At 38.6% G+C, this 13,467-nt stretch overlaps 1 protein-coding gene across 1 annotated transcript in view; it reads right to left on the bottom strand.

The window, feature by feature from the left end:
- Positions 1-13,467, bottom strand: part of LOC125967268 (A disintegrin and metalloproteinase with thrombospondin motifs 7) — a 57,231-nt gene that overhangs the window by 3,194 nt on the left and 40,570 nt on the right. The window contains exons 16-23 of the mRNA XM_049718203.2: positions 12,268-12,409; positions 11,629-11,755; positions 10,436-10,649; positions 7,029-8,645; positions 6,579-6,731; positions 5,235-5,408; positions 4,711-4,857; positions 3,087-3,249 (exon numbers count right to left, since the gene is read on the bottom strand). Of these exons, the coding sequence (XP_049574160.1) occupies positions 3,087-3,249; positions 4,711-4,857; positions 5,235-5,408; positions 6,579-6,731; positions 7,029-8,645; positions 10,436-10,649; positions 11,629-11,755; positions 12,268-12,409 (2,737 nt within the window). The remainder of the gene's footprint in view (positions 1-3,086; positions 3,250-4,710; positions 4,858-5,234; positions 5,409-6,578; positions 6,732-7,028; positions 8,646-10,435; positions 10,650-11,628; positions 11,756-12,267; positions 12,410-13,467) is intronic.

Here is a 13,467-nt window from a genome sequence, read left to right as displayed (position 1 = left end):
ATAATTCAAATTTATATAGCCATGATGCAAGTACATTGAAAGCTGGATCATTTGTCTCTCACGAGAGAACTCATAAAAGTATGTAAAGTGCACTGCTGTGGTTGCTAGACCTATAGCTGACTTTCATGCAGCATAAGGGAATGCTATGCGGATTCACCATCTACAATGATAGTCTGCTATGAAATAAGGTCACCATATTGATGTACTGCACTGACTGAAGAACAACACTTGGCTTTTTCAAACTTTCTCCAGGGATTTGCATGGAACTGAGACTGCTCAATAGTGTGATATAAATAAAACAGGGCATTCAGCAAGACTGAGTGAATTTTGCAAGAATCCTTTCACTCATTGCTTTCGATATCTTTTTGTCTCATTATGAAGTGGTAGGAAACACTCAATAGATCACAAGAGCCTTTTTGTAATCAAAAGTGCCATCATGGGGGTTAAGAAATAAAAGATAAAACAGCCCATGCCTTCCTGTTAGCATTATGTGGAGGCCAAAGGGGGAGCTTGATGACTTTAAAAGAAGACAAATATTTAACTGCAGTTCGTCAGCTATTCTGAGTGAGCCCTATTCTTCTAACATATGGTGATTGGGAAGTCCTCTAGGGTTTGCAATTCATGACTGAAAGTACTTCAGAGTTCCTCCACGTACTGAACACTTTTTCTCCACTAGATGCAAATGTTTGTATCATAAGTTGTACATGACGCAATGGGATCAGTACCTTCCTTGGTGTGATGCAACAGACTGCAAGGTTAATGGCTGTTACATATAAACGATCCAGTTATGGGCATTCCTCCAATTTTTGCCCAAGGGACGAGAAGCTTTTAAAAAAGGACCGACTAAGCAAGGACGGAAGAGGGTTCTTGTAATCGTAACTAACTGCCAAACATGGTAAAACTACACTTGCCCCAGCACTAAAATGAAGATGCGTCCGTGTATATATGCTGACTGCACAAACACACGTTTACCAAAATAGGGCCCATAATGGCATTTTTATACATTTGATCGTACACCATTGTTGTTCTTGCGTTTGACATTAACTTAAAAAGTTAAAACATTATGTTTTATTTTTTGTTGTTCTTTATGTAATAGTATTTTACTTAATTCTTGCACAAAAGAGGCAGATAAAATAAGACAGGTCTTCTTTCTAGATCGGAGAACATCTGTTTGTCTATTATCATGCTTTTTTCATTTAGAACGAATGACATAAATGATGGAAAATAAAATGAAATAAACAATGGAGGACAAACTACTCCCTAGAACACTATACAATGCTTTCTCACTGTCTTGATATCCACTTTTCAATCCCGGATTTGGTGAGCGGCTGGAGACCCTGGACTGGTCACTACCAATCGAACGGTCACAATTTAACCATTCACATCCACAACTGAAACAACTGGACTAAAATATCACTTTTCTATAGGCGGTGCCGTAAAATAGGTGAATACTGCTGAGATTGGCCATTTTACTTGTTTGAACAGATGCTAACATAAGCTCGCTAACCCACTCACTCAAATATTAAATATAGCCCACATATACTGGACATTAACTTGGAGACATTTTCCTTGCCATTGATTAAAATGCAAGGTATCATTAGTTGTCAGGGGAGGGCTATACTATATATAATGTATCATATGTGCAGAATTTTTAGTATTAGCCTGCTTTTCTAGATATTGTATTAGACAATGTTAATATTCTCATTGTCTCATCGAGACGATATAATTTATTGGACTACAGCAATTGTCCAATGGTTATGCAACAAAATATTAAGTTAAATGTATTCCACTTTTCTAGGCCAGTTTTATTACTTTATTATTTAAAACTATTCGGTTGATCCCTGGACCATGGATATTTCTTTCTAAAGATTAAAAATCCGATATGGAAAGACGAGCAGAGTGCAAAAGCGCAGACCATTAAACATGATCTAACATGATAGGTTAGACGTGTATGCCATCATAAACACTTGATTGCATTAGAGGGCTACAAAGGCACCAGCTGCAGCTAAATATGCCTCATTTCCTGCGTATGTCTTTTCTTCTATTGGCTACGATTGACCCGCTTCACGCATCTCTAGGGCTCCAGCAGGCCCAATATAGAAACAGTAATCAACAAATGGCAATGTGGAACATCATCAGTGGCTGATTTGAGTTGAAATATTGTGATGCACAAAGAGCTATTCTTATGTACCTGTATCATAGATTGCAGTTTACTGCTTTCAAACTGGAAAAAAAAAAAAAAAAAAAACGGTCACATTGACGGTCTGTTAATAACATTTATACTATTTTGACCACATTTGCTTATTCTCTGCTACATGTAGACATTTAGTGCATTTTTTTTTTTCCCTCAAAATCAAACAATATGTCAGCCATTGTCTAAAGCTCCGACCTCATACCTCATCGGAAGCCTTTCAGTGAAAGGAGCTCTAGGTTTCTGTTTTGTTAGGAGTTACAGATTGCATGGCCAGACAACTGCATTTACTTGATGTTACTGTATATTTGTAATGTTTCGCAATAATAATGATGTTGGTGATGATAATAATAATAATAATAAAACCTCAGTTTCCCTCTTTTTCAACTTTGAGCACGGGCCCCTCCAGAGGTCTCTGCACACTCTAGTTCAAAAGTATTCTTTTCTGAAGCGAAAGACGCTAATATTTGTTTGCTATAAAGATGATTGATTTAACAGTGGATTTTAGTTTTGCTCCAACCACCATTTTGTTTGAACCGATTATAAGGATCCTGCAGTCACATCTGTTATTGGACACTTGAAACCTCATTTCACAGTTGTCGTCTTCATTTGAGAGGAGGGCTAGAAAGCATGCAACAAATGATATAATAATACAATCAGAAAAATGTGTGAAATTATGTGTATGATTGGGTTATGCTGATTTTAAGACTTATATAGAATAGATATTATTTTGTCATATGTGTTGATTGAGATGCATTGTTACTTAAATGGAGGGGCCTTTTGAAGTTATGCAAATTCAGTCAAAGGTTTATCTTCTCCCAAACAAAACAAAAAAAAGCTATATGGAGAGTTGCCACACTTATTAATTGCGTGGGTATTATTTCTAACTCCTTACCAGAAGGGTGCCTGTGACACTTATCCAAGTTACACTTTTGTGTGCTCCCCGGTTGCACCTCATGGCCACACTGAGTTTCATTCAAAACTTCTTCTGTCTCAGCTTTTGTGTTAACACACTTGATAAGTCGCCGCCGCACTCCACCGCCACAGGAAGTAGAGCACTAAAGGGAAAAATGTGTCACTCGTAATACATAAAAGTCACTTCAAATGTTGCAGAAAGTGCTAATTAAAGTGTCAAAAGCTTGGTTATAAATAATAGTGTGACATGCAGATTCACTGGGGTGATTGAGTTATACAGTAGTTTGAAAATGCAGCACTGGGGGAAAAAAAGTGTTTCAGATTCCTTTAATTCCCTTATCTAGCATATGTATGGCAGCTATTCCAATCTAGTATCTGTTGAATTCTATTTTACAAACCACAGTGTCTCAGTGTCTGAGAATGGAAACGTTATAAGGAATGCACCAATAAAGCCACATTCAAACTTGTCATTGTGCGTTTGTTTTTTAAATCGATGGCCAAGTTCTCCAGGCAACTCAAAAATGTTTTTATATTGATTCAGTGGCTCAGTTTTGAGAGTATTTTGTCACTGCAAGGCTATATAATAATTCTGCAGGGATGTATTCATGTTGAGCAAAATACGTTTTTTTTTTTTTTTTTCTTCTTTTTCATGGACCTATGAGCCCTGGCATAAGCAGTCATGTGGGAAGGTGACAGAAGGAGCCATGATTGGCAAAGAAGTCATGATCACTGGTTTGTGTGTCACGTCACAAATATCATACGTGGCTGAATCAAGCAATTTGACAAGTGCACTTGTGCCGTGAGGGCAGAGTTTCCCCAGTCAGGGGGACATGAGCATATTTCAAGGGTTACGTTCTGTGAAAACATTTCATTTTTATGATGAGTGAATATTCTCAACATTTTTTTAAAATCCTTCAACAAAATGGTATGTGTGTGCTGCAACTTGTTTCAAAGGTGTGGATACTGTAAATGTTCTTGTCTGCTGTCAAAATGTTATAAATAAGTAATTCTACTTTAAAATAAAAACAAATAAATAAAATAAATAAAAATACTGTCTCGTTCCATCTAATTAAAGTTGCAATGCCTAAAGGGAGTTTATTCAAATGAGCTCCAGTTTTGTGTGGTAAATGTTATAAGCAATGTATAAGTTACAAAGGCAAGTTCATTAGGGATTTATTTATATTTATTTATTTATTTTTTTAATGTTTAATATGATTTGAAAAGAAGGAAATGCCTGGTAATTAAATGTTAAAATTAAGGACAAATTATATTTCGTGTGTTACGTTCAACTTCTGCAGATATTTGTGAGGGGGTACTCATGGTATGGGCTGTACTTATAAAAAAAATGCTTTATCTACACGACGAAAGGAGTCAGGCGTGCACAAGACCAAAAAAGGTTGCGAACCACTGGCTAGGGGATCAAATTTTCACCAATGGTAAATTTACACAAGCGTTTACTCTTTGTATGTCTTAGTCATGTCTGACCAAGATTAAGATCATATATCCACAATAATTTTCCAAAATTAAAACATACCATTGAAGCAGTGGTAAAATATAATTCACATGTAATTTCTACATACTGTGTATGTTTCAATAGAGCATACCTGTCCCCAAGAACCAGTTAGCCACTGAGCACAAGGCTGAGTATTGCATGGCTGGATGTTGCTGGGCTTAAGTTCAGTGTCACAGAGATCCTCCTCTGGGCAGGTGACAAGTCGTTGCTGTCCTCCACCTCCACAAACCTCTGAACACTGAGCTCAATACACACGCATGCAAACACGCGCACACACACAAACACACACACACACACCAGCAATGATGTGTAGAGGGTGAAAGGTGAGACAGGCGCAACCTCGTAATGATGTATAGTGAAAAGAATATATTGCCTTCATGAAATAGAAAGCAAGCTAAGTCCTCTGAGTGAATCATCTTTGAAATAAAATGGTGAAATAAAAGAAAAAAACTTGTACTCAGCTTGGTAGCATGCAGTAAATAGGGATCACAAAATGTCAATCTGGTTTAAAAGTGATAAGAAGCATATTGTCAGAAACATTCTATTTCATAAACTTGAGGCTGTCAAAGTAGGTCTTGCAGGAGGAGCAAATATCACAGTTAAAGTGCTAGGCACCTGTCCCCAGGAAGAGGTGTACCAGTCCAGGCATGGCCGAATGTTGCAGGGCATATTGCTATGTGGCCTGGAGAACATTGCCCGACAGTGGAAAGGTCGTAGAGGTCTCTGATCTCGCATGTCGAAACACTGGATCTCTCTGGATTTTATTCCACCTCCACAATTCCTGGAACACTGCAAAAATATATCTAGTCATATGATTTCTTCTAAAAGTATCTGATTTTTAGTGGGCTTATTCAGCAGTTTTGGCTGCCTGTTTACAAATATTGTACCAAGTCAAGGCACCTCAAGTATTTATTGATTCCAATGAATAAATAAAATGAATAAACAAATAAATAAATAAATAACAAGGCATAGCTGTACCGTGCAACTTTAAGTTTCAGGAATGTAACATTGAAGACTGCAGCTCTGAGTGCGCTGAGCGGGACATGATTTTAACTGGGATTCACTATTTAAAAATATTGGTGGCTGAGTTGATGGATTAACACTGTTAGATATTTTATTAAACATGCATGTATTCAAAAGCCTTTAAGGCGGAGATTACCAGGGGCCTCATTAGGCCGTTTCCCGGTCTTTTACTGGCCCTCACCGTATTTATGGAATGTAAAGACACTAAAAACAAAAATAAAGTATGCAACGCTTTTATTTTAAAAGCAGCGCTTTTATTTTGATGTGGATGTGAGTAGGCGGTACCATCATGCAAGAGCAATTAATTGTGTCTTTACCGTTACCAACTAAGCAACATTGTGGCTATATTTAAGTGACAATTCTGAGCTGTAGACTTTTTTTTTGGTGACAATGCAAAAAATGCATTATACAGTCAAAACGAGCCAGGGGGATTTATCCTGATAATCAATTAGGAGTCCCAACTCGGAATGTCTTATACGAGTTGATGCTCATGTCAGCACACTTGTAAAAGTATAAGCTCATTGTATTTGCATGACAATTTTTTTTATTTCCACAATTCTTACGCAAATAGCATAAAAACACAAGTACGTTCAGATTATTAAAGCAATACAATGTTATGCTTAGAAATACATTGAATTAATAATAGAACTATCTGAAGTTGAAATGTTAACATGCCTTCTACAACTAGTTTTTCACACAGCCACTCTGAAAAAATAATTGCCCACTCCTGCTTAAACTAAAAGCCCAGTCTGGACCCAAGGGTTGAAAAGAATAATCAATCACAATTTCTTGCATCAAAGCCATCAACTGGCCTTAACGTGCCAAATGTAAACAAACAAATTAACAGCATTTGCAATTCCAGTATTGAAAATTCAAGGTCCCAAATGAGAACTGCCCAAAAAAATGAAAAGAACAAACAAACAAGACCCAGCTCACCTTCGTCCATTCCCCAACTCTCCACATGGAGCAGGGCCGCAAGTAACAACGCTGGGCGGGTGTTGGCCTCTTGGCTGAGTCACAATCAGACTCTGAGCCAGTACTGCAGGTCAAAGTCCTCCAGATGGCACCCAGACCACAGCTCGTGGAGCACTGTTCAGAAACACAGTCACAAATCCCAACAAACAAAAAGCTGTTCACCGAATGAGCATGTGACCACATGCGCAACCTCAATTCATTTCTAGTATAATGCTTAGTCTTATCCGTGTGTAAAATAGTTGAAATTACAGCACATCAAGGCAAATTCAGTCAATGAATCATGTTAAATGATTTCTTTCACTTAAATGTCTGCAGGCAACAAATTCAAACTAGAAAAAAAAAAAGCGAGACAGCCGCTTTTGTTCCTCTGCTATAATGCAACATGAGTGGAATTGATTCACAAAGACTTACAGAACTCCAGTTGCCGGTGACCCAAAAAGCCGCAACTTGTGTGGCGGCTGGTGTGTGTTCTGATATTGTGTGAGGAAGTGTCCAAAGATACGACTGTTGAGTCGGTGAGATATTCCTCATTGTTTTTTGTGTGGTGATAAGTTGAGTGGCTGCAGTGGTCAACATTGGGGCAATGTGTGAAGAGTCAGGATCATTTGTAATACCAGATTTTACAATCGGGGGAGTTGAAATTTGATTGTAGTCGTAGTCATCAAATGGAAGTTCTAATGTGTACAAAGAGGAATCTGCTTCAGTCCTTTCAGGAGTTTGTTCCGTTGTTGCTGGCTGAAAATCATCTGGGGGAGGCTGAGTGTATCCTTCCTGGTTCGTAGGCGGCTGGAATTGTGTTCCAGCAGACAACATGGTGTCATCGGGGGCCTTTTGATTACCTGACATGTACAGATCTGGGAAAGAGAGTGGAGTGGAACTGTCAGAGGGAGGCAGTGAGGTCATACTGAGGCCACTGCCAGACACGCTGGAATCATCATTAATGGTAACCAAGTCTGGACTGAGATGGGTTGGATGCACATTTTCCAATCTAAGATCAGGTGAAAATGTTTTGGATTCACTGGTAACTCGTGTAAGATCTAATTCGGAATCTCCTACATTTCCTGGCACTGAGGATTCTAAAACCTTAAGGGTAGTAAACTGTGGCATAGTGTAAGTTTGGTGCAATTTTAAATCGTCCTCTCTTCGGGCGTTTGCTGTCAATGTGACAGTGTGACTGTTCTCAGCGTGTATTCGAGGAACCGAAGCAGCGTGTGATGGAGTGAATTCCCCAGAGTGATTCTCCTCCTCTGTGGAATTGTGGTTATTTTTAACATCTTCTCTATCTTGCCCCATATTTTTACTCTGTGTGGGCTCCCTGGTAGTGTCATCCAGAGTGGGGCTTGTGTTATTGTTTTCAGACCACAGGAGATCTTCTTTTCCATCTTTTCGGAGTGAATGTCCCGGTGGTGACCGAGTGGTGGACACAGGCAGAAGATAATCCTCAGCAAGGTAATCGTCAAAACCTCCAGAGTGCTTTTGAGCGGCTCCTCCGTCCTCAGGGTTTCCGTTGTCCTTCAGGTTGTTTTTAGTATTGCTATGTGTTTCTGCAGGTTTTGAAGAATGACTTGTGCCCTTTACACGACCAGTTGGTTCTTCCTCATATAAAAAATCTATTTCGCCACTCTCGTTTGATAAGTCTTCATGGAAATTGATGAAGTTGTAGTCATAGTAAAAGTCATCCACTTTAGGAGCATTGTCTTCACTTTCTATCTTATTGTGATAATGAAAGTCCTCAAAAATGTTATTCAAGTCATTTGGATTATCATTTTTTAATTGGACTTTGGTGGGACTGTACTTCGGAGGCGGTTTGGCCACAGGTATGAAGTTAATTTCATTCAACACGTCTTCACTTGTCCATCCACTTCCAGATGAGTCTATGTCACCGAAATTATCCACGATTTGCGGACAGTCCTGAATCGAACAGGTACTAAGAGAGATGGGCTTCTGCTGCAGGTCGCAGTCAACGCCAGTGTTTCTGGAGCAGGTAACGTTACGCCGACGTAGTCCTCTTCCACACGTTAGTGAACACTGCATGGACAAGGCGATGACAGAATCCATTAGTTCAATCTCTCACTGTGACAGCGACTTTGACAAAGTGAAAGCATGCAACGCCTACTTGCAATTCTGACTGGCAACATTTACTTGTACTATATTTACAAAGCTGATCTCCACTCAAACACCCATTGTGATGGATTTTTGTGCTATTTGGTGAAATTAAAATGTCATAAAAACACTTTTGGGACATAATATGTATGAATGTCCATGCTCAGGATTATATATATGCCTATTGAAATCCCTGCGATTGGCTGGTGACCAGTTCAGGGTGTACCTGCCTACTGCCAAAAGACTGCTGGGATAGGCTCCAGCACGCCCACAACCCTCGTGAGGATAAGCGGTTCAGATGATGAATGAATGAAATCCGAGCTATAAAAAGACTTCATTTTCTTTGACAAAAAAGAAATCCCATGTTAAATCTAAAATGTGAAAGTTACGATTGACACCGGAAAAAAAATGACTGGTCAAGACCTTCGTGCGAGTCCAAATGATCATATAATTAAAAATTGTGCAAGATGGAATGATTTTCGAAAAGTATTTGGGGTAAGTAGAAACATGCTTTTCCTAAACTGGGGGAAATTTTGAACAGCTCCAAACACTACCTCCTTTTGGCACAAAAATCTTCAAGCATCTGCTAGAAAGCTGACGACTTAAAAGTTGCAGCATGGTGAGCACAACTGACTTTTTTGGGGGGGGAGTGGGACTCAAGGCTCCCAATAAAAATGTTTACATGCAATAATTATTATTATTCAAGTCCTGTAACTTTTCTTGATATACTGTATGTCAGAAAAAAAAAAACATGTGTGCTGAATCCACTGTGAAATATTATCAACTGTAAAAATAAAGTCCAAGCTCAAGTTCACCTTTCCAACGCTGTGAGTTGGATTTATGCGAACTGAGATGATGTGTTGGAAAACCTAATGTCCCAAAAGATGTACGTATTTCATACAATAAAATATGATGTTCTCCTTTCATGTGAGCCAGACGATTAACCAGCTGCCGTGTTTGCTTCATTAGATGGAGGTGAGGTTGCGTCAGGTCAATTCGGGGTAGCATCACCATGACAACAAATGTGCTCACCATGCCCAAAGCATCGGACAGTCCCTATCACCTTATAGGTATGGATTTATCACTATATGATATGAGAAAGAGAAAGTGCAAGATTAAAAAAAAAAAAAAAGGAAAAATATGGGTGTAAATAAACTACAATCTTTAAACAACTGACAGATGCACAGCAGGAAATACCTAAATAAATAAATAAATTTAACATGAAGGCTGAAACTTTATGTATTAATAGACAAAGACTATAATTATAGTTACTTTTATTTGCAGTAGTTTCATAAATGTAAGCTATAGTTTCAGTTGTTTTTTTTAAATTGAGTTTTAGTTAGTTTGTTAGTTTTCATTAACGATAACTGTGCCTTTGTCTGAATTTTTCCTCAAGTTAATGGGGTCATCAAGGGACCTGTTTTAAAGATGTGGATGGCATTACGGTTGCCGTGACAATGGAACTGTGGAGGATCACAAAAGAATCTTTTCAGGCACACCATGTGTTTGGGGAGAAACTAGGCAGTAGAAGTGGTAAATAGTAAAATTATTATCCTATAGGCTTTCAACACAATAGGAAAGACTTAAAGCCGAAACTAAACAACAACAAAAAACAAGCATGAAATCCCGCACGTAAAAACAATATTGAATTATAAAGCAGAGAATATTTCTCCTGCAATGTTTATAGTAACAGTTGTATTCCAGGCCACACTCACCTTTGACCAACTGCCAGTGGTCCAATCGGCCGGGCATGGGATCTCTGTGTTACAGGACAAAACGGACTCGGGTTTTGGGATGTGTTCACACTCACTGGGCGGGAGGGCTTTCTGATCTTCCACACTGACGGCTTGTATGCACAGCACTGTTCTTTTAGTCACGCCAGAGCTCCCACAGCTTGTAGAGCATTTCTGCCACTCACCCACCCACCATCTGCACTCAGAGAAACAGATTTAGTTGAATTGTGACATAATTGTGATGGTCACTGTCAAATTTCACAGTAGACCCCAGAGACAATGACTCAAGCATTTGACCTTTTAGAGCAAACAACTGCATGTGTGCGTACACGCGTGGCTTAATGCATCAAGGCAAACATGCACACACACACACACGCACACACACACACGCTTGTAACCTGCTTTGCGGCACGATCGGCGATTAAACATTAGATTCAGATGATGGATGGAATTGTTATAGATTAGTCCAAGGCCCATAATTTATAAGTCTGATTCTGATTCTCATATATTTTATATTTGAAGAGGCAAGCAAGACATTAAGAAGTGGATTTAGTTTGAGGGGGCACAACATCTATTTGAGAGAGGCTTTGAATATTACTCTTTAGCACGTGTTCGTTAAGAAACTAAGAACTGCAAACGTGATCAGTAGTAGCACGTTGGCCGAGCAAGAACCTGCTGTTGTCTTTTTTATTCAACATGTACTTTTATGCAAGAAATAACCAACTATTGAGTCAAGTGTCAGCTGAATGTGTATACTTCACCCAATCTTGCAATTTTTCACAATATATGAGATTTAAAGTTCAACAAGTGTCCTTAAGAGTGATAAAAAAATTCAAAGCAATTCTACTACTCTCCAATGCTCTCCAATGCTGTTTCCTCTTCAAAGTCACTTTTTCTTTCAGTTGAAATGTTTTATGATGCATCAAAAATGATCTTTCTTGTCTGTTGCTATTGGAAGTAAAATAGGAATTTAAAAGAGAACTGACAATATTGAGTGCAGAGTACTGGGGTTTTCTGACTAAAAAATACAATGGACTTCTACCAACTCTTTATGGTACTATGTACCTGATTATATAACCTTGAGTTAAATTATAAAAGTCAATGATGTTGACCTTGAACAAAATGTCATTACAGGCAAATTGCATCTATGGCAAGTAAGGTCTCATCAAACTCACATAGCTGGACAAGGCTCCTTGTTACAAGTGGTTTGGTTGTCGTCAGGTCGGGTTAAAGGGTCACATGATGACTCATCCACTATTCCGTTGGTTCTTTCCACACAGTGAAAAATTTGCCTCTGAACACCTGCAATGATAATGAAATGAGAGGTTTTGCGCCAGGAAACATGCACCATCTATTTTCAATGCACCAGAAGAGCCTGGTGAGCTATTGAAAGTCGTCAAAGATGAATCTCATTTACATTGTTTTGTACACATTTACCTTGTTTTTGTGTGACTCGGTAAAACAATGTACATGTGGCAAAAAAAAGAAAAAGTTTCACTTTGAGTCACTGAAAACGAGCGCTCACCTGCGAAGTAATGCAGAAGAAACTGAAAATATGCAAGTCTGCTGAGACGCACACACTTCTTAATAGATCCAAACCATTGTTATGTACCATGTACACTTTCCAGCAAAATGACAAAAGATGGCCTGAAAAGCCTTGATGGTTGCTACGCCCAGACAGCACCTTCTTTATCCTTGAGATATTTTATTGAAAGCATGTAGAATACCAAGGGACAGTTTTGAGTTGGAAAAACATGCATAAAAGTTTTTTTCTTTAATTTGCAACTCAACAAACAAGTGGCATGTTCCCCTACCTTCTCCACAGGTGGCACTACATTCACTCCATGATCCACACTTCCAGTAGAAAATTGAGGCTGAGCCGTTATTGTCCTCAGAAACATTTTGACTGATTGTGTATTCATAGCGCACTCCTGGATTGGTCTCTTGAAAGAGGAGCTACAAAAAAGTCCAACAAACACTTTGCGTGAGACAAAATCATCTGAATCAATTAAGAGAGCAGCATCATTAAATTTGTGACTCAGTCCCGCTATTTTGTTGAAATATTATGAAAACAGCTGAAATATTTGTTCTTGAAATGTCAGTCAAGTCAACCAAATGATGATTTGTGATTATTTAGAAAATATAATGTTACATTTTTATGTGAAATCTAATTATTAAAAATGTAACAGAACACCTTTTGGGTTTAGGATTTTCCAAGTGTCAAAGAAAACTTTCAAAGGTTTAGGCAAATCCAAATCTGAGAAATGTGACACGCATGAAAGAATTGCATTTGTATCCAGGCCCCAGGGTCAATACTTTGAAGTATACTTTCTAAGCAATTACTGCTGCACATCTTCTGCACCTCTGGGGTATTTGCAAATCTGGACATTGACTTTTTTTTGCCCATTGTTCTTTGCAAAGAAGCTCCATCGAAGTCAGATTGGACAGAGAGCGTTTGAAAGCAGCAATTTTCAAGTCGAGGCACAGCAGGTCAATGGGATCTACGTCTGCACTTTGATTGAATCATTCCAGCGCAAAAAAAATAAAAAATCTAAATCAGGGGTCACCAACCTTAAATACTCAAAGAACCATTGGGACACATAAAATAATTCACTGGGAGTTACAAAAGACTTTTTTTTTCCTTATAAAAAGTCTAACACAACAGAGCAACACACAATTTTTATTCCTATTGGTGGGTGGCTGCATACGCAAAAATGTGTGTTGTTTTTATAAAATCAAAAAGCTGTGCAACAGAATGCACAATCTTATTTCTTTTTGGAACTGAAACATTTTCAAGAGATGCAGATGTTTTCTTTCAAATAAAACAGTCAATGTCTATTGATTTGAGTTCTCTTCGTATTGATGAAACTTAAACGACCCAGAAATTCAGTTTCTTTGTCCCATCGACAAGTACCCGCAGTCGTGTGCAAATGTGTAATGATGGCCGACACGTACGCGCAGTAGCAGATGGACTTTTCCGCATCGAAAACCAATGAGCAAGGGGGGAGGAGGGG

This window comes from Syngnathus scovelli, chromosome 4 (assembly GCF_024217435.2).
Source record: "Syngnathus scovelli strain Florida chromosome 4, RoL_Ssco_1.2, whole genome shotgun sequence".
NCBI lineage: Eukaryota > Metazoa > Chordata > Actinopteri > Syngnathiformes > Syngnathidae > Syngnathus > Syngnathus scovelli.
Note: the sequence above shows the minus strand (reverse complement) of the source record. Positions and strands in the feature narration are given on the sequence as shown.